General features: G+C 33.3%; 1 protein-coding gene across 5 annotated transcripts in view; it reads right to left on the bottom strand.

Annotated features, from left to right (window-relative positions):
• LOC140449244 (uncharacterized) overlaps positions 1-22,102 on the bottom strand; it is a 151,367-nt gene that overhangs the window by 121,666 nt on the left and 7,599 nt on the right. For all 5 annotated transcript variants that reach the window (XM_072542448.1, XM_072542450.1, XM_072542449.1 and 2 more), the window contains exon 2: positions 8,221-8,762. In XM_072542448.1, coding sequence (XP_072398549.1) covers positions 8,221-8,756 — 536 coding nt within the window. In that variant the 5' untranslated portion in view covers positions 8,757-8,762. The remainder of the gene's footprint in view (positions 1-8,220; positions 8,763-22,102) is intronic.

Raw genomic sequence — 22,102 nt, 5'->3', positions numbered from 1 at the left:
GTAAGTAATTGACAGATAGAAATGAATCATAAGGGAATATAAAGTGGGGTTATAATAATATATTGTTTGAATTGTGTATTTTATTAAATTAGAGTGTTAGTTACTAATTTGAATGTTTATTCTGATCTGAAAAGCCTAAATGTCAACAAAATTATTAATGGAACATTAACGAATTCTCCAGAGTGCAGAGTGTGACCATTGTTTACGGTCGAACATTCTGGAATAAGGATTATGTCGGTGGATGGAACAGATATTTTTTCGAGAACATCTATATCGAAGAAATAGAACAAATTGGAACATGATCTCTTACCAGATGGTTCTGGAATATCCAAAAGGATATAAATACCCGTGATTTGGATTCAAGATAGAAGTTTTTAGTCAGAAGTCAAGCAGTTTATTATGAAAGTTAGTAGATTAGTTAGTGAAGTCAATTGTTCACAGTTTTAGTAAGTCAGTCAAGCAGTTTAATAAGAAATATGAAAGTTAGTTGGAGATAGTCCAATTGTTTAATATAGTGAGTTAAATGAAGATTAAAAATTATGCATATATTTAATGCACATTTGTAATTATACACAAATAATTATTGAAGATTATAAAAGTATATTAGAAGAATATTGGATGGACATTGGAAGGAATTAAAATTATATTATGATTGGAGATTAGTATAAATCAACTTATAATAATTGGATATTGGTATATTGAAAAGAAGAATAAATATAAATGGTGTTTGCTGGTGGTGTATAAATGCTGGTGAAGAAAACTATATCTTAAATTGGTAGAAGCTGATAATTGGAAAAAGTAATTTCACAAAAAACAAGGATAACTGAAGTACGAAGACATTCAGTGGTGATTAGTATCTATATAGTAGAAAACAGTTCATTTAGGCATTCAGTGAAAGAAAGGTACAAAATTTTGTTAATATAATTTAGTTAGTGTCATAACAATTTCAATTTTGAAGATAGTTTTGTTTAAATTTTAGATTGTCTATAGAATTTAATTAGTTTTATAAGAATATCAATTTAAAGATAGTTTATTTTAAATTTACATTGGCTAGGTTAGATATATATATATATATATATATATATATATATATATATATATATATATGTGTGTTTCATAATAGTTATAATAAAGATAATTTAAAAAAGTACTTACAAGCTAATTCTTTGAGAACCGCGATAAAAACCCTATATATTATATTATTAAAAATACTCATTGCTCATCATTCAAACAAAAAACACATCATAACAATATATATATATATATATATATATATATATATATATATATATATATATATATATATATATATATTGTTATGTTGTATATATATATATATATATATATATATATATATATATATATATATATATATATATATATAACAGAAATTTTCGATAATTGGATTGATGATTGATTGATGAATGATTGATCTACATGAGATAAAATTTCATGAATAAGTACCACGACACTAATTTTAGAATTGACTTTGCTTTGATTTTCGATGAGCGATATAATAATCCTTAAGATATTGGTAATTTTAAAGTAAATTCTTGAAGCAGTTCCCAAAATTTGGTATAAAAACATTTTAACCGTCAGATTGGAACTTTGCCCTTTCTTTCCTCTTCTCTCTTGTTATTACTTTTATTTCTTCTATGATTTTTTCCTTTTGTCAGGCAACTCTCACAATGGTTTTATTTAGTTGCTTCGTCCACTTTTTTGAATACGTACGTACGCGTAAGTTTACGTGTGTACGCAATAAGTATTTATTTGATTGGGATTATTTGTAATTAACTGTCATATTAGAAGTATTCTATTAATAACTTGTTAAATAGTTGTAGTAAAAACGATAATCACCTGTCACTAGATTACAATAACGGATTTAATAATAATCTTTGTATCGGCATGTAAGTAAAATTATTCAAATTTTCATTTTCACTTAATTATTTTTCTCACTTATTTACTTAATTAATTGGAATTTACACTTAATAAATTGCACACATATAATATTGGCATAATTGCTATAAATTTTGTACCAGAGTGCATCCTCATACGGGTTATTATATTTTTACCATTTAGTTACCATGTACCGTTGACCTGAGGATGCGTAGCAAATTATAGTAGTATGCGAAACCGGTAGTTGGTGGTAGAACAAATTGATTGTAAGTCTTATTCTTATTCTTTTTACCTAATTTAATAATAAATAAGTTTCCTAGATAAACAGGGAGACTTGGTCAACCCACTGCTTACTGGAGAATCGTCAGAAGATGAAGAAATAGAATGCTTCATTTTTACTTCAGGTTTCAGAAACGAAACAAACAAAAACATGAAAAGATAGTCAAGATTTGATTTCACGTACAAAGCGTCTATGTATACGTATTTTGCTTTAATAAAGCTCATCAGAACAGCTATTCATATGCGTTCTCAACGTGAAAAATAAATCTTTTCTGTCTTTAAGAAGCAACACTAAAATGGCTTCGAAATGGACGCAATAGCGACATCTGATAACAAATCCGTAAAATAGTTTCGAAACACAATTCAGATTTCTGCCTTAATCTGAGCCTTCTAAAAATTGCAAGTCAAAGCAGACGTTGATAAAGATGTTAATATAGACATGGGGAATCTAAAATTTGCATTTCACGACATGTCTCTTTTTTTTTTGACATGACCAAAGCCATTTTAGTGTTGCTTCTTAAAGACAGAAAAGATTTATTTTTCACGTTGAGAACGCCTATGAATATCTGTTCTGATGAGCCCTATTAGGGCGAAATACGTATAAACAGATACATAGACGCTTTGTACGTGAAATCAAATCTTGACTGTCTTTTCATTTTATTCGGATCTACTCTGTATGAGTACAAGAAACCAATTCGCTAATGATTTCTGCTTAGCTGAGGAGATTTATTTGATATTTTCAGGGCATTTTTAACTTAGCATAATCTGTGAAATTATTGTTATTTTTAACTTCTTTTTCAGATTATTTTTCTAAGTTCTTAAACGAACGACGAATTTCTACCATTCATTAATTGGTATTTTTCGTCGAATTTCGACTTGGTAGAATTTTTGAAAAATTATTTCTCTTTTAGGTTCACTAAGTCCCTGAGCGGGCCTTGGCCGAATTTTTTTTCTTTTCTCTTATTTTTACTAATTTGACTTACTATAAAATTATAAATTATTTTCTCTTTCATACACTTAGAAAGATTTTTGATATTTTATTTTAGGGACTCTGAAATATTTTCAGACCCAAAATAACTTTTTACTAATATTATTTTTACTAAGAGAATTTTTACTAATATTATTTTTCTCTCGTAGGGACTTTGAAAATATTTCTAATATTTTATTTCTTTTCAGGATAAAATAACTTGTAATATTTTTCTAACATTTTATTTACTGTTTTGGACTGTGAAATATTTTGATGTAAAAATAACTTAGGATTATTTTCACATTTCAGGTCTTTTTCGACTTAGGAAATTCTCGATTCGAAAATTGTTAATAACTATTTGTTTATTGATATTTTGTTACATGTCTTTGTTGATTCGTCCCGAAGGCACTTTAACAAACATTTATTTCGCATTTTGAACAAAATTTGACATTCAGAAATAACTTTTGATTTCCGAAATTTTTGCTACTTGTCAAATTTTACTTTTTTTGCTTTTTGCATTAATTAGTCTTAGGTCTGATAACTAACGACCTTCCTTTGCAGATGCTTAGTTCTAAGACTAATTAACACCTTATTTACAGATTCTTAATATTAAGATAACTAAACTCTTTGTTTACAGATTCGTAGTTATAAACTAACCAACATTTATTTGCAGATTCTTAGCTTTAATAAACATTTGTTTGCATTTCAATAAAGGTATTTTCCCTCTAGCTTAGTGTTCATAATGACCTATATGTCCACGGACCGTGATCCTTACATGCTCCGGTCCATCACAGCTATGGATAGTGCGACTGGACTACCTTCCCTCATTCCCGAGGGTAACATTCAGCGACAGAATTTTATCAGAACTTGGTAAAAACTATGTCTCGAAGAATTGTGGATGTCATTAAAAATAAAGGGGATGTAACTGAGTGAATCATTTCATCAGCTTGTCAATATGACGATAGCCAACGCTTGAATACAAGCACGGCACACAAAGAAGAAGAAGAAGAACTCAGTGGTAAACTTTAACATTTTTTTGTTAATATTACATATTCTATGCGTTTTTTAAATATATTATTATTCTGTTCGTAGGAAGAGGCTCGCATATCCTATATCGATAGATCCTAATATTGATAGATAATCCTATATTTTTTAGACCATGTTCCTACCATTTCAGTGGTTAAGAGTAATACTAATAAATAATAAAATAAACAGTCGATATTAAAAAAATATGTATATATAACAATTACACGTTCTCCAATATATTTATCATCTATTCAAATATTAACATAGAAATTCCAAACATACGTCAATGTACTCGTAACGAAATCAATAAAACGTTTTCATATCATTTACTAGACTTGGCAATTAAAATTACAAAAAATACGTTTGTATTTTCACTCCTATTATAAAAAAATTTAAACTAGTTTTTTTATTGATCTATATTTCCATGTATATTTATTTATAGCTAAGAATATTGGAACTCCTATTAGAAATTTCAAGAAATGACGCACATGCCATTGTACAATGAATAATTTATGTTATTTAACACCATTAAGTGCTAATAAAAATACTGTTAGCACATTTAATGAACTTTACTAAATATCTATTACGGAAAGGATATTAGTTGATGTCTTTTACTGCCTCTGAAAATATTTAAATTTGGTATCAGATGTCCTTGAAGATGCTTTAATTTAATATTGATAGTTTGATGAATTTAAGATAGAAGAACAATTTGGCATTCATAAATTACAGTGTGAACAAAAAAAAGAAACTTTGAATTCTAGAGATTCTGGAGATAGATAAAATAAGATCATATCCTTCATCTTCTTAAGTAGTATCATACCAGCCCATGCTACGCCCCTGATCTCCCAGCGTTCAACATGCATTCGACGTAGCCATATAACGGTTGCATTTCGAGAACGATGATGGAACTTCTCGAAGGTTCGAGAGATCGACCCGTCAAACAAGCGAAATAGAGGTGGACTATTCCATATTATTCTAGTACATAATAACTTTTATATATAAGCAGACCTTCTATGAGTTAAGTTAGTTAATAAGATATTTTCGTGCTGCAAACTTATAAATAAATATATTTTATATAAATTAAGAACCGCTATTTTTATTTAAAAAACGGTACAGTTGGTGTCCGGTGTGAGATTTAAAAAATAAATTCAGCAGTGATTGCTAAATAAAAAAAAAAGACTTTTGAACTTTTGAAAAGTATTGTTCGTTGGGAACAGTCGCGTAGTTCTGTAGTGATCTTTGTAAAAAAAAAGAACATTTAAAAAGTACGTATGTGCCTAACCAAAGATGCTGCTAGTAGAACTTTCAGTAAAACAGTTGCGTGAGCAACTAGAAGAACACGATGAAGACTGCAGCGGGTCTAAGAAGATCCTTCAAGAACGACTGAGGGATGTTCTCAACAAAAATGGATATAACCCACAGACATTCCAGTTCCAGTCAGCAGAAGAAGAAGTATTAACAAAAATAAAAAATGTGTCGCAAATGATTGAAGAAACTTCTAGAAAAAATGATAATAAATTTGAAAATGTTTCTAGAAAATTCGACGAGAAATTTGAAAATGTCTCGCAAATGATTGAAGAAACTTCTTAAATTATTAAAGAAGCAGCTAGACAAAACGACGAGAAATTAGAAAATGTATCTAGAAGATCCCACGAGACTTCCCAAATAATTAAAGAAGTATGTATTCAGAACAATGAGAAATTTGAAGAAGTTTCAAGAACATTCGATAAGATACAGAAAAATGTAAACGACAAGACAGAAGACGTAGAAGAGAAGATCAAACAATTAGAGACCATGATAATTAATACGAAAGTTCTACCACCAGTTAATGCGATAGTTTTAGATCCGGTAGTGAAAGAAGAATCACCTAGAGACGAAACGACATATCATATGAGATTCAAATTGCCACCATTTGATGGAAAGTCTTCTTGGTCCATATATCTTAGACAATTTGAAGCTATTGCGACAGCCAATCATTGGACAGAACAAGAAAAAGCTGTTTCCCTGAATGCTGCTTTACGAAGTGATGCTGGAAAATGTTACCAGACCTTGTTCACTCGATTAGACAAACGTTACGGAGATGCCCATCTACAAAAAGTCTACAAAGTGCAAATAAGAAGTAGAATTCAACGAGCAAGTGAGAATTTGCAAGAATTTGAAGCAGATGTTGCTCGCATAGCGCGGTTGGCTTATCCAGAGGTACCAGACAACATTTTGAAAGAAATTGCTGTAGATACCTTTGTCAATGGGTTGAGAGACAGTGAACTACAGAAAGCTTTACGACTAGCAAGACCGAAAGTTTTAGATGAAGCGCTCGCCATTGCCTTGGAACACGAGACAGCTAGTCGAGCTTCACGGAGCTATCGAGTACGAACCTCTGAAAACAGCGACGAACAAAACAATAAACGTCTGGATGAAATCATACAGAAAGTGGTTCGTAACACTATGCCGAAGAGGAGCGAAACCAGATGTTGGAATGGGGGCGACGTAGGTTATATTCGCCGTAAATTGCAAGCACATAATACAACAGTCAGAAAGCTAGAATAGATCGAACACTGGGCTGGAAAAAATCATTCAAATGCCGATGCTCAGTCAAGACGGCCATACAGTGCAAATCGTAATCATTGTCTTAAATTAGAAGGACGACCTTGCCCTGTGAGACGAAACAATAGTCATTAATGATCAATGGCAGCCTCAACAGCTAAAAGAAGCTCAAGCAAATGATCCATGTATAAAAAGAGTATTGGATTGGATGCGTCGAAGTGAAAGACCTTCTTGGCAAGACATTAGTGCATGTAGTCCAGAAGTCAAGTGTTACTGGAGCCAATGGAATTGCCTAGTGCTAAAAGATGATTTTCTGTATAGAACCTTTGAGAACGATGATGGTACAGAAACTAAGCTTCAGTTGATTGTACCTAAAATAAAGTGTCAGAAGTATTGCGTTAGTTGAATGACGTTGCATCAGGTGGACACTTTAATATTACGAAGACTCTGCAAAAGGTTCGAGAACGGTTCTATTGGGTGAACTGTAGATGGTGTAGTAGAAGAAGATGGTGAAGGAAATGTGAACTGTGTGCAACCAGTAATGGTCCAGTTGGTAAAAAAAAAACAGCACCCATGAAACAGTACAATGTTGGTAGTCATATGGAAAGAGTAGCAATCGACATTGCAAGTCCACTTCCAGAGACGAATGATGGAAATAAATATATCCTGGTAGCCATGGATTATTTTACGAAATGGACTGAGGCCTATGCGATACCAAATCAAGAAGCTGCTACCGTTGCAGAGGTACTGGTTAAAGAATTCTTTAGCCGATTTGGTGTTCCCTTGGAGATCCACTCCGACCAAGGACAAAACTTCGAGTCAAACCTTTTTCAAAACGTTTGTAAATTGATTGCTGTCAATAAGACCAGAACGACACGCCTGCATCCTCAATCAGATGGAGTGGTCAAGAGGATGAACCGAACGATGGATAAACACCTGTCCAAAGTTGTATCAGAACATCAAAGAGATTGGGACCAGCACATTGGAAACGACACATCATATGAGATTCAAATTGCCACCATTTGATGGAAAGTCTTCTTGGTCCATATACCTTAGGACAGTTTGAAGCTATTGCTACAGCCAATCATTGGACAGAACAAGAAAAGGCTGTTTCCTTGACTGCTGCTTTACGAGGCGATGCTGCGGATATCCTAAGATTGATTCCTAAAGGTCAAGAAAAATGTTACCAGACCTTGTCCACTCGACTAGATAAACGTTAAGGAGATGCCCATCTACAGCAACTCTACAAAGCACAACTAAGAAGTAGAATTCAACGAGCAAGTGAAAATTTGCAAGAGTTTGAAGCAGATGTTGGTCGTATAGTATACACGCTTAACAAATAAATAAATAAATAAATAAATAAATGCGATATTAATTGTACAACTTAATTAGTAGAAAGCTTTTAAAATATATATTTTTTTTGATCATTTTTAAAGCGTATTACGCCATACATACAATATTTACCGAACAAATTACTTTATAAAAAAGATCAAATAAAATTCACTTACCTTATAGTCTTACTGCTATTATTATTATTATCATCACAGGTCTTCACAGTCCGTTTTCCAGTAATACTTTTTAATTTTGACGCGTGCCTTCCTGTCACTCTGACACTTTGCGTACTCTCTTCTTCCTCTCCCATACTTAAGTCATCCAAATCTTTTGCTTTCTTCTTCTTTTCTATAGCCGGTGGTGGAAGACTCAAAGGTCTATGTGGTTTAGAGTTCTTAGACTTCTTTAAAAGGATTGGTAAACGACATAAATTTGAAATATTTAAAAATTCCTTCCTTATTTTACTCATATCGATTTTTCCTATGAGTCGTATGTCTAAAACAGTCGGTTTCTCTAGAGTTGCTGTAAGTGGTCTTTTATTCTCATCTGAGTCTTTTCGTTTCTTATGAGAGGGGAAAGTTTTTGTAAAAAGGGGCAGGCCTGGGTTTTTGGTAGGCATGTCCAGGAGGTTTGGGGAAGTCCGTTCTATCAGAACGTCTGATTCTAAAAGAGGGAGCACCAAAAATGGTTTGGATTTTGGTTTATGCGGCATCAATATCTGAAAAAATATATTTGAGTAAATAGGTGACATAATTGTAATTACATAGAAGAATTCACGTAGTGAACTAGTGAGTAACTAGAAGTGACTAGTGAGTGTAGTAGTGTCTGGGGTCTCGGTAGACTGAGACCTCGGAAGCCCTGAAGAAGACATCAGAGAGGATGTCGAAAGCTCGGCAAAATGGATATCGACGCGGTTCAACCCGGAAGACTGGTGAGTTTAATATTAATTTTGATAATAGGTAGAATCCGGTTATCCGGTTATAACGACGGCCAAGGGACCTGTGTCATTGCGTCGTACTAATCGGAAGTCGTTATAAAGAGATGGCAATTTTGATTTTTGTTTTTTACGACATAATATTTACATATTAATGTTTACATGATACATTACAGAAAAAAAGACATTCAAATCAAAATATTTATTTCTAATAGGAATGAAAAGAAATGAAAAAATAGTTTCACATAAACTTTGCCAAATACATATGTATGTACCTACATATCTATACACATATAATACGTACATATATAAATATGTATAACTAAAAGTGAAATACCTAGTGGAAAAAGTCTGTAATCTTTGACTGTTTTTGATTTTTATAAAAACAAGTACGAACTGCATTATGCAAACGAGACATAAGACTTTTCATATTGTCGTCATTAAAATTAGAATGCACAAACACATTCAACACTTCTGCAGCTTTGAGAGCTTCATTTACACTCGGAAACGTACAATTTTCTTCCAGGCAGTCATCTGTATTATCGTCGCTATCTTGGCTGTTGACGATAATATTTTGTAGAATATTTTCGTCAGTAGGCTCCTCACACGTTGCGAGATCATCATCAACAGCAGAATATTGTTCAAGTTCTTCATTTGCTATAGGTAGTCTTTTATTCAGAGCTCTCGCCCAGAGAGACAGCGGAACCTGATCATCATCGTCGTTGTCGGCAGCCACTGGGACACTGGGACTATCTCGAAAAAATCCAGCATGTTTATAACAGTTGGAAATCGTCGCTGTCGTAAGCTTGTTCCAGGCATCATAAATCATTAGAATGGCATCCAGTATTGTGATCTTCGGAAACTTGGCACTCGTGTCTTCATTTGCATCAAGACTGACGACAATTTTTAGAACCAGATTTTTACGAAAGTTTGATTTTAATGCTCGAATTATTCCTTGGTCCATAGGTTGCAACACAGATGTTGTGTTAGGAGGCAGGAAAGTAAGAGTTATGCTTTTCAAGTCACTGACTGAGGGATGAGCTGGACAATTGTCAACCAGAAGCAGGATTTTTTTCTTATTTTTAGTCAGTTCACGGTCCCAATCGCGTACTCATTTGATAAAGATATCAGATGTCATCCAGGCCTTGCGATTGCTCTCATAATATACCGGCAGAGATTATACATTTTTAAAACATCTTGGGTTCTTTGATTTGCCGATAATTAACAACTTCTTTTTTATCGTACCACTCATGATAGCTGCAACCATCACAGTTATTCTGTCTTTCGAAAGTTTTCCTCCCGAGCATTTTTCCCCTCTAAATTTTAATGTTTTATCTGGCGTTAGTTTATAGAATAATCCAGTTTCATCTGCATTAAATATTTCGTCGTCACTAAATTTTTCGCGCAACTTAGGCCAAACTTTGGTTAGCCATTCGTTCACATCGTTCTGCTCAACTGACAAAGACTCTTCAGTAATTTTTCCGCCGACAATATTGTGTCTATTCTTGAAACGGTTAATTCAACTTGCCGAACAATCAAAATTAAAAAGGTTTAGCTCTTTAGCAAAAAAATTTGCCTTTTGTTGAAGCATAGGCCCATTTACAGGTATTCCTCGATTACGTTGCAGTTTAAACCATTCTAAAAGTGCACAGTCAACTTGTTTTTGAGACGACACCCTCACACGTTTCGGTTTTAAAACATTCGCATTGAATAAAGATTCTATCTTGTGTTTATTTTTCTTAATTGTCGATATTGTGGAATGATTTACACCGAATTCCTTTGCAATCGTTATATTTGACTCGCCAGCTTCTAAACGTTGTATTATTATACTTTTTTCTTCAATGGAGAAACATTTTCGTTTTCTAGAAGCCATTTTTGTATGCGTAATCACTAATAATCGTCTGCGAATTACTGTCGAAGTCGAATAATAAACAGTCGCATTCCAGTCAGCGACGTTGTGGTAAAGAAGGTGCGCGGGGCGGAGACAGCTTCTTATCTACGATTTTTTTAATGGGTTGTCGTTGTAACCGGACAATATTGTTTAAAATTCCGTCGTTAAAAGCGGTCGGTCGTTATAAGCGGAGTCGTAATAAACGCATGTCTTTTCATGTTGGCTTAGATTAAAACCAAACATTATGCCTTATTTACGTCGCTAAAAGCGGTTAGTTGTTATATGCGAAGTCGTACTAAACGGACTACACTGTAGTATTAATCTTAGCTCTAAGTTTAATATATATATATATATATATATATACATATATATATATATATATATATATATATATATATATATATATATATATATATATATATATATATATTAGCCAGATTTATAACTCTCTCATCTCCCATCTTACACAATAAATAAGAATCAAATCAAACTCCATATCCGAGCTCAACAAATAGTCTAATAGTCTAATATATTCCGCTATTCACAACCTCCCTTTGAACAAATTATTCCACGAACCCCGTATAATTTTTTTTATCAATCCCTTTTCAACAATTCGCTTAGTGAATGTACGACCACCTACTAAGAAATGGAATAAACACATGTGCTGATGCTCCTATTTTCTGTACAAGCTAGACCATAGATAAGAGGGTTAGGTTAGGTTAGGTTAGGTTTGGTTAGGTTAGGTCCTGAGCAAGACGCAGTGTCTTTTTGGTTGTCACCACGAGAAAACCAAATGAAGCCATCGGTAAAATTTAAGTTCACCAGACAATTAGATAAATAATGAATTTTAGAGCTTTGTAGTTATTTGTATTTTTTGTTATGATATTTGCTCTATATGTTAAATAACTTTACAGTTTCTAGAACATCTCAAAAACTACAAATTCTTTTGAAAGTATAGTAATCTAATATGGTAGGTTAAAAGGTCTTATAAACTTTTTTATTATTTATTTATTTTATTTATCGTATGGCATACAATAAGAACACATATTTAAAAACCCAATCAGATTTGGAACAATATTTTTTACTTTTATTTATTGTTTACTATAAATAAAGACTTTCTAAATTTAGAAAACAATTTTTATACTCAAATATGCTGTAAAGTCTTGATAACAGAAATAAACTAGATCATATTCAACATCGGATTAAACGTTTTATTTGATTTATTTTTAACTTAGTTGTTTCAATTTTTATCACAACATAATTGATACAGTGTAAAGGTCTATTAGATACCATCAATCGGATAATGTCAGCTAATTTTTTATTAAGGATTTTTATCTGTCATTTTTAACGAAATCTCTTGAAATATATTTTAGATTTTTAGGTTAGTAACTTATGCTGTAACAATCTTCGTATTTTTTATCTATTTGAATAGGAAATACATACTTATAAATACAATTTGTTATTGTTTAACATTTGTTATAAAAGTATGGAATAATTTTTTTTTGAAAATAAAAAATTAAGAAATTGGAAACTAAGTTTGCTTAAATTAGAACGATATGCCGTCATTACTTGATGTGTCAGTTTAATAATATATTTGCATCAAAATGTTTTGCTTCCGCGTAAACCACTTACTATTCGCAAAGTTGATCGAAGTTCAGCGAGTACCAGAGTGTAGACAGGTACTTCCTTGCGACTTCGCTTCGCCTTGTTCTACAATCGTTTTGTGTCGGTTTTTTGCGTCCAAGTCAAAGGGCCCGAAGTTCGAATACGAAGTATCACACTACATTACTCGACTTCACGAGTATGTAAAGAGTCATCTCGCCTCGATTAACTTCACTTCGACACTTCGTCCAAAGAACTTCGATCGAGAGTGTAGACAACGTTTAAGAACTTGTGATCGATTGGGACTTTATGCTCATTCGTAGTTGTGGTCGCTAATTCATTGAGATAATTACAGACCGACAGATTTCACTTTGTCTGTCAAGGTTGAATACGTATTCGTCACGCATGCCGATTGCCGACTTTCCGGAGATATCTTTCTACTTCTTCGTATGTCCCAAATATTAAAGATATTGGCGATCATCCCGGCCCATTTACGAATAATATCTCTCCATTTTGTACTAGAGTAGATGTTAACAATTTTTTCTTCTAAAAATTTGTTTTCGTCAGAGCAAGCATTTGGGGCTCTGTCATCTAATGATTTATTCTCAAGGAAGGATACATAATAGGTAACCAAAGTATGCAGAAAACCAAAAAATATTTAAATTTCCATTCAAATCAAGACAAAGGCGTAGATCATCAAATCATTAAATGAGAGAGCCAAAAATAGTTTTAGCTTTAAAAAACATTATCGTTAGTAGACTTGCCTTTTCAAAAACCGTGTTGTTCTTCTTATATAATAGCTTCTGTAAAATATTTTAATCTATTATTACTAATTTTGGATCTACCGATTTTGCACCGAATCAAGTAGTGGGAAGAATTTAAAGATCGCGGGATAATAAAGAATCCACAATAGGTATGTATATAGACATTGAGGGAGTGTTTGATAAAATCACATTCTCAACCATCACCCAATAGCTCAATGTCAGGAATTTTCCACTGGCCGTAAGCGAATGGACATTCAGAATGCTCTCTAATAGAGCAATAAGCATAAATGTAGAAGACGTTTCTGTTAGTGACAGAGGGGGTGTCCACGGGGAGGGTTGCTATTACCACTCATCTGAAACATAGTTCTAGACACCCTGGTTGACCAACTCAGCAGCAACGGTTTCTACACAATAGCCTATGCAGATGATATTGCTGTTCTGCAAAGCGATAAGTTTGAAAACACACTATGTGAGAGATTACAAGTTGCTCTCCGACTAATAGAAACATGAAACATGCAAGGAACACTCACTATAAATAAATCATAAAAAGACAGAGAGGGTCCTCTTCACCAGAAAAAAAAGAATCACAGGTTTCATTCCCCCAAGAATTCTTCTTCTTCTTAAAGTTCCATCTCCTATCGGAGGTTGGATATCATAACGGCTATGGTCACTTTGTTAGCTGCTGCTCTGAAAAGTTGTAGTGAACTACAGTTAAACCATTCTCTAAGGTTTTTCAGCCAGGAGATGCGTCTTCTTCCTATGCTTCTTCTTCCTTGGATCCTTCCTTGCATAATAATTCTCAGCAGCTCATATTTTTCTCCTCTGGTTATGTGACCCAAATATTCTAGTTTTCTTCTTTTTATGCTGTTCATAATTTCTAACTCCTTATTTAGACGTCGTAGTACCTCAGCATTGGTAATCCTTTGAACCCACTGAATTTTTAATATTCTTCTGTAACACCACATTTCGAACGCTTCTATTTTCCTTATGTGTTGTTTCTTCAATGTCCAAGCTTCCATTCCGTATAGTAAGATAGAAAATATGTAACATCTTAGAGCCCTCAATCTGAGATGCAACTGAAGGTCTCTGTTGGTAAGCATTGTCTTCATTTTCACAAATGCTTGCCTTGCAGTTTCAATTTGGACTTTGATTTCTCTGCTTTGGTCATTTTTGTCATCAACCCAGGTTCCCAGATATTTATATGTCTCTACTTTTTCTATTTGGGTTTGCTCTATCATTAATCTTTCATTTCCATGTTGCGTTTTTGAGACAATCATAAATTTAGTTTTTCTCTTATTTATTTTTAGTCCGTATCTAATGCAATAATCGTTAATTCTATTTACCAATTCTTGTAGCGATTCCAGGGTGTCTGCCATTATAACGGTGTCATCAGCGAATCTTATGTTATTTACTATTCTTCCGTTTACAGAGATTCCATCACCCAGATCCGCTATCGCTTCCTGGAATATGGCTTCACTGTATACGTTAAACAGTAATGGTGACAGAACACAGCCCTGTCTTACTCCTCTCTTTATATCTATATTTTCGGACTTTTGTTCTTCTATCTTTATATTGGCCTTTTGATTCCAATACAGATTGATAATGATTCGTAAGTCTCGTCTGTCTATATCTTTGTTTCTCAGTATTCTCAGTATTCCAAGAATTCTAGTGATTCTAAACTACACTCTAAACTTTTCTGCCAAGGTGAAGTACCTTGGTATTATCCTTGACACGCAGTTAACATGGAATTTACACTGAGATGGTAGAGTTAAAAGAGCATATATTATGCTAACTTACGAAGCTATTGCTTGGGTACCAAAAGTACTACAGGCAACAGCGATTAACAAACTAAACCATATTCAGCGGATGGCTTGCATAAATATAACAGGTGCCATGAAAACAACACCAACTGCTGCAATGGAGTTGGTCATTGGCATCACGCCTCTAGACATATATGTCAAAGAGGTGGCGCTGATAACAATGATGAAACTGCGCTCAGAGGGTGTAAACCTTGATGTAGAAATGGGACAATTGAGAACTCGTTTCTGGCGGGGAGAGCTGGATGCACTACCACTGCTACAGGCAGGCTGCGACTCAATTGAACCAAAGTTTGTCTTTGACAAACCTTACAAAATCGAAAAAAAAAACAGTATAGGAAGACAAACGTGGCATATGCCTATTGCATGTACACCGATGGCTCCAAAATAAAAGAAGGCACATGATGCAGGATATACTCCAGATCACTGAACCTAAGAATAAAGTGGGGTATAGGCAAAAATGCCAGCGTTGTTCAGACAGAACTGGCTGGTATCTCCATAGCTACAAAAGAGATAACCCAAAAATGTATAGCCGGGAAAACTAGAATAATCTGCAAAGATACCAAACAAGCGCTACTAACCTTGAATAGACCACCTGTCACATCGGAGTTAGTAATGAAGTGTCACGAGTTACTAACTCAAACTTCGGATGGTAATACCAGCTTCCTGAGGTGGGTTAAAGGACATAATATGAATAAAGGCAACCGCATTGCTTACCAATTGACTAGGAAGGTGGCAGGCCTAAGACTCTTAGAACCTAGGGATCTCTTTGGTTGGTCAAATAAAACAACCGTGAAAGATGGGAAGAAGAGCGAAGATGAAGACTTGTCAGGGTAACACAAGTAACCTTAAAAAGTCAGCATTAAAGAAGTACTTGGGAATGGCCAAGAGAAACCTACGCTTAACAGTTGGTTTTTTAACTGGTCATTGTCAACATCTCTACACATTGGGCCAAGTAGACATACCTCTATGCAGGAAGTGTGAACGAGAAGACAAAACTGTAAAGCATGTCCTATGTGAATGCCAGGAGGGAGTTATTGTTAATACGAGAGTACGCGTTTGGCGCATCCTGGCTCACACCTGCCCACATAAGGGAGATGTCCCCTAGTGACTTGCCCACCTTTCTAGAAATGGCAGGATGGACAATGAGCTAAGGACGACAGCTCCCTGGGAGGATGCACAATGGGTCAATTGTGGCCTAAGTGCTGTGGAACTTAATTCGCCCTCCCTACTCTACAGATACAGATACTAATTTTGGAGTATATTTATAAATTGCATTGTAGATACTTATAAATTTAGTTTTTTAGTTATATTTTTTAGTTTTTGCAATTTTTACGATCACATTTTTGAAATAGTAGATTTAGACCAATATAACTTTTGGTCTAATAATTATTTTAGTAGCATATTTTAGTGCTCTCTCTATACATAACCAAAATAGATTTTTCCCCAAATTAATTAACGAAGTCAATACTTGATCCAGTTAAAAAATGTGGTATTCCCTTTATCCCAGCCGACCTACGATGCATTACCTGGTATAACACACATAAAACATATACGTTTAAATTGCTTTCTATATGGCATTGGTAATACCCGCCCGTAAGTTTTACAAGAAAAGAATACTTGGAATTTGCAGTTCGCAATAAAATTAAAATATCACAGTTTCAAAAAGTACCTGGGCTTGTAAATAACACAGATCGCATAAAAATAATAATAAGGGGAACTTATCAACCCCGCTCTATACCAAGAATTTTATTAAATGTGTTTGTTGTTAGAATTTGACATAATTGTTAAACCGGGCGTAGGAAATTTCGACACTAAGCAGGTAGCGACTAAAATTTAATGGCAATTTTCGACACCAGGTATATTCGACACCAAATAAATATAGCTGCGACATAAATAAAATACCATAATTAATTAATTTATTTATTTTGATAAAAGTAATGTTCATTTTATTTCTTTATAACTGTAATAATATCTAAATATAACACAACTAGTACCTAATTTTTGTACATTTTACCGTTAATATACTTGTATACAATGATTTATTTGCTATTATAGGAATGATAAGATACAGCTTTTATAAAATCTAACCTACGTATTTGTTGGGATCGTAGTGTATCCATCATTTTCTCCAAAAATGCCAATTTAGCCTTAACAGTAGTATCTTTGATTTTTGCTGGTATATGTAAACTATTTATTTTGACATAAGTGTCTACTTGATATTCTTTTAACTTTTCAATAAAAATAAAAATAGAAGGATGCGTTGAATAAAAAGAAGAATTAAATCTCGAATGAAAGGATTCACAGGCATTTGTGGTCCTCGCAAAAGACGGATTCTGATTAGACCATATGTGTGGTGGAAATAGAGCGCTATCGAAAATGTAATTTTCCAGTAAATAATCTGCATATATATCAAGTGTTGCGTTTATAGGTTTATATGACATTAAATCATAAAGAAAGCATTCTTCAACTTCTGCTGGATTTAAATAAGTTAAACCAAACGTATGCCTTAACCATTTTCCAATTTCTGAATTTGTATCCTTATATTCTTGTACCAAACCCAAAGATTGAATTTTTTTAAACCAGTTTTGGTGTAAGTGAAAACGGCATCCACTAATTTTTGCATTGGGCCACATATACAATAAAGCACAGTGAATTGCTTTTTCAAAGTCCACAAATATTTCAGTTGGCTCTAATGATAATTGAAATGTTTCAAAAATCTTAGTTTTGTATGTCATTGACAATTTGTCCTTTAACAAACAGTATGCTAAAGGAACATAATGTCCATTTTCCAAGCCATGTATAGTAAATAATTGTAGAAAATATTTGGTACTGTATGAAAATGTACCATCCATATACAAAGTTTTTAATTTACACAACAAACGAATATTTGTCTCGCATGAAAATACAATTACATTTAATTCAGGATGATTTAAAAATAAAAAACTTTCATTGCGACAGGTTTTAGGAGAATAATTACTAACCGCGTTATGGACTTCTGATATGCTTCTTGGTAACGGACCTGGTAACACTTTACGACGACAGTTGTAAATGTTCTTTCTTATGCTAGCTATGTCAGGAACCGTCAGCAAATTGGCATCACACTCAGCAACAGCAGTTCTTGTAATTTTGGCAGGCTTTTCCGATATGTCCTCTTGGGCTTTTGTTTTACATGCATTGGTTACCATCTTTACTTCAAGCTTTTTTGGATCGGCTTCATGATTATGTACCAAATCACTTCTTGTGATGGTGAGGTCCTCACAGCCTATTGTAAACACTTTTGCGGAACACTTAGTGTTTCTTTGGATGTAGCGCCAAAATATCTCGCCGCTTTTTAACACTTTCTGTTTCGAGAACGAATGATGCTCCACCACTAATAAATCTCGACCACGGGAACTTTTTATCAAACTCATTTTTTAAATATCCGTATACGTGCACAAGTCAACGTCAAACAAGAAATAAATTACAACTGAAATAATTTAGTCACAAGTACACAAGTGCCACGCCCCCCGCCGTGACAATAAATATTGGGAAAACCCGCTTGTCCTGCTTGGGTGCAAATGTCCATCGCCGCTAATTACCTACCTACCTGCTTTACGCCGCAGTGTCGAAATTTCCTACAATAAAATTTGACCCTTCGATTACCCCAGGTACAAAGACAATTTTTTCACTGCTATATTTTTGTCCTTTTATGTAATAAAATACTTAAAATAGCTGAGCTTTCGTGTTTATCATTTTTTTGAATTGTTGTAAGCATCTCTTCCTTATTATTTGTCTTTTTTTTTTCTAGTTAATTTCAACACTTCAAGTCATGTTTTTGTCTTGTTTCTTTTACTTTTTCCAAATATCTTGCCGGTCTTTTTGGTAATTATTTCTAAAGTTGTTTCCCAGTATTATTGTTCCCCAGTAATATAGAAATTGTTGTATTTCTATTTTTATTGGTTTATCTCATTTTCATTCCCTGTTTCATTGCGGTTTTCCTTTTAATGTATTGTATTCGTGTTTAGATATTCTAAATTTGACTCCATCTGCGGATAATTAGGTCTATTCTTCGTTCACAAATTGTTGAGAGCACGAAATATGCCTCAAACTCATAAAACGGTCGTAAATCATAGGCGTTCCTAAGATGTTTATTTATTAAATAATAATATAATGTTTTAATACTGTTACATGTCATATAATATTGATAATATTTTAATACTAATATATTTAGCAAAAAAACAGTTAAAACTTTCACGACTAATGTTGGTTATATTAATATGTATATTATATTAATAAAAATAAGAATTTAACCATTAAAAATTTTGTAAATAAGAATACCTTATCTCTTTGGATATTTCAATACTAATCTTCGCGTTTAATCACTTTACTAGAAAACCTGGAATTCATATCCGAAGGTACTATTCGTTGCAAGATAATTAAGATGGAATTCCCCAGATTTTTAATAATATAATTATATTCAAAACTTAACTTGAAAGGGTGAAGTTATTACGAACGAAAACAATTTTTTTGTTTAGTACATTTTTGATCGCATGTAATTTACGGCTCGTCGGTGTTTCCGCGTCTACGGCAGTAATTAGCGTCTCGAATATTTCTTTTGCGAATTATATGCAATGCGTGAGTGAATTTTTATTCCATATACCTACGAACATATACGTACCTTTCGCTCGTGCTCGTTTTGTTGGATTGTTTGTGATGGCTTCATCATCAAGTTTTACACCGGTACTGTTGCGTACAGTCAGTAAGTCTGTCTATTCACCAAGAGAGAAGACTATTGTCCTGAATGTTCACGATGCTCTGGTTTCTCAGAATCCCACAAACACTGTTCGCAACATAGTCGAAAGTTGTGCCAACATGACTGGCATAGGAGAGTCAACTTTATATAGGTTCCTATCAGAAAGAAAAAAACACGGTATAGCTAACCCAAACACAAACGAACACTTAAAGAGAGGGAAAAAGCCTATTGAAATTGATGAATTTGCCAAAAATGGTATTCGAAGGAGAATTCATGGATTTTTTTTCAAAAAAGACATACCAAACCTAAACAAAATTTTACAAGAAGTTAGAGACGACCCGGATTTGCCTCATATCGGACGAACTAAATTGTGGCAAGTTTTAAAAGAATTAAATTTCCGGTGGGAGAAATCAGACCGAAAATCACTTTTGACTGACCGGGAGGAGATGATGTTGGAGAAGAAATTATCTAAGATTCATACGAAAATTCCGGGCTGAAGGTTGGTCTACTGGTATCTCCCCACCTTCTGGTAAAGGCAGTAGATTAATAATTTTTCACATTGGCAGTGAAAAAGGATTTGTTAAGCATGGTTTGTTGGAATTTCATTCCAAAAGCACAAAAGACTATCACGAGGAGATGACAGCTGATGTTTTCGAAGAGTATTTTGAGCAAATGATTGAACACATACCACCAAATTCAATTATAGTATTAGATAATGCACCTTATCATTCACGACTAGTAGAAAGACTTCTAACGAATGCGTGGAAGAAACAGGATATTCTTGACTGGCTGCGGAATAAGTATCTGCCTTACTGGTATGGAATGGTAAAAGCAGAACTTTTAAAAATTGCCCAGCAACACAAATCTAAGTTCAAGAAATACGTAGTTGACAAAATGGCGGAAAGGCGAAACATCACAGTCTTTAGACTTCCACTCTACCACTGCGAAATAAATCCAATTGAACTCATTTGAGCACAAATGAAAAGTTATGTGGCTAGAAAAAATACGTCATATAAAATACAAGTTGTACGTGAATTGTTATACGAGTCTTTATAACATATTACAAAACAAAACTGGAAAGATGCAGTAAGACATGTAATAGAAGAAGAACAAAAAATGTGGGATCTTGATAACATAATTGATGCGACCGTAGAGATTATTAACCTAATTATTAACCCTCAAGACGACTCGGATTCCGAAGTTGATCCTATTTATTTTGAATTTGAATAGTTTTCTAATCGTAATTATATATATATATATATATATATATATATATATATATATATATATATATATATATATATATATATATATATAAGGTAAGTAATAGTAGTTGTAATCGTAAGGTATTAAAGGGGAAAGGCGCAAAATGTCGCCTGTCAAAATGTTCAATGTGTTTTAAATGTATCTATTTTTTTTTCAAATCCTGAGAAAACTAAAAAGCATTTTTGAAAAATTTAAAAGCAGAATGAAAGATTACATTATTACTCAGGGCAGAAAGTCTCTGAAAACTTCTACAGTGTTTATTTTAATATCTTATGTAACAGGGGTGAAAATAAAAGAGAAAATATAGTATAATTTTTAATTGAAAATATTGCATACAAAAGAAACCTTTTCATTCTGCGTTTAAATTTTTCAAAAATATTTATTAGTTTTCTCCGGATTCGAAAATAATGGATACATTTAAAACACATTTGAAATTTTGCCAGGGGACATTTGGCGCCTTTTTCCTTAATTAAATAAATGTATCTTTTACAAATGGCAAGAAACTTTTTATTTTTGAATAAAATAAATAAGTTTTATTAAAAAATACAATTTACATAAGTACAATTTAAAAAATATATTTATTAATTCAAATAAATGTTTCAATCATATACTCTACGACACTGGTCGTTCATATCTAACCATTCAAAATACCCCCGTAATAGGATTATAAGGTATTGTATTCCTTCAGATATAAGGTGGGTTAGTCGAAAACGTCTTAAACCGTCAGTTTTAGGTTGGTTTTTACTATTATATCGTATTACTTATCCTCTCTGTATTTCAGTTTTCTAATTAGGGTTAAACTTGTAGTGAGCTATCAACAAATTGTGAACCGGGTATAGAATGTCGTTTCCATGACCAGCATCTACAAGGATATGATCAATTTGATTTACTTTATTATTGTTATTGATAAGATTATGTTGCTTGCTGTTCCTTCTAAGTCTTTTACCATTGCTATTGGTCAGGATAAACTATGGTGACTATGCTTACCTATTGTACGTTATAAGCCAGGTTCTTTGTCTATTTTGCATATCAGTCTCTACAAAGTATTT

The sequence above is a fragment of the Diabrotica undecimpunctata genome, chromosome 8 (genome assembly GCF_040954645.1).
Source record: "Diabrotica undecimpunctata isolate CICGRU chromosome 8, icDiaUnde3, whole genome shotgun sequence".
In the NCBI taxonomy this organism is placed as follows: domain Eukaryota; kingdom Metazoa; phylum Arthropoda; class Insecta; order Coleoptera; family Chrysomelidae; genus Diabrotica; species Diabrotica undecimpunctata.
The sequence above is the reverse complement of the archived record's forward strand: the minus strand, read 5'-3'. Positions and strand labels throughout refer to the sequence as shown.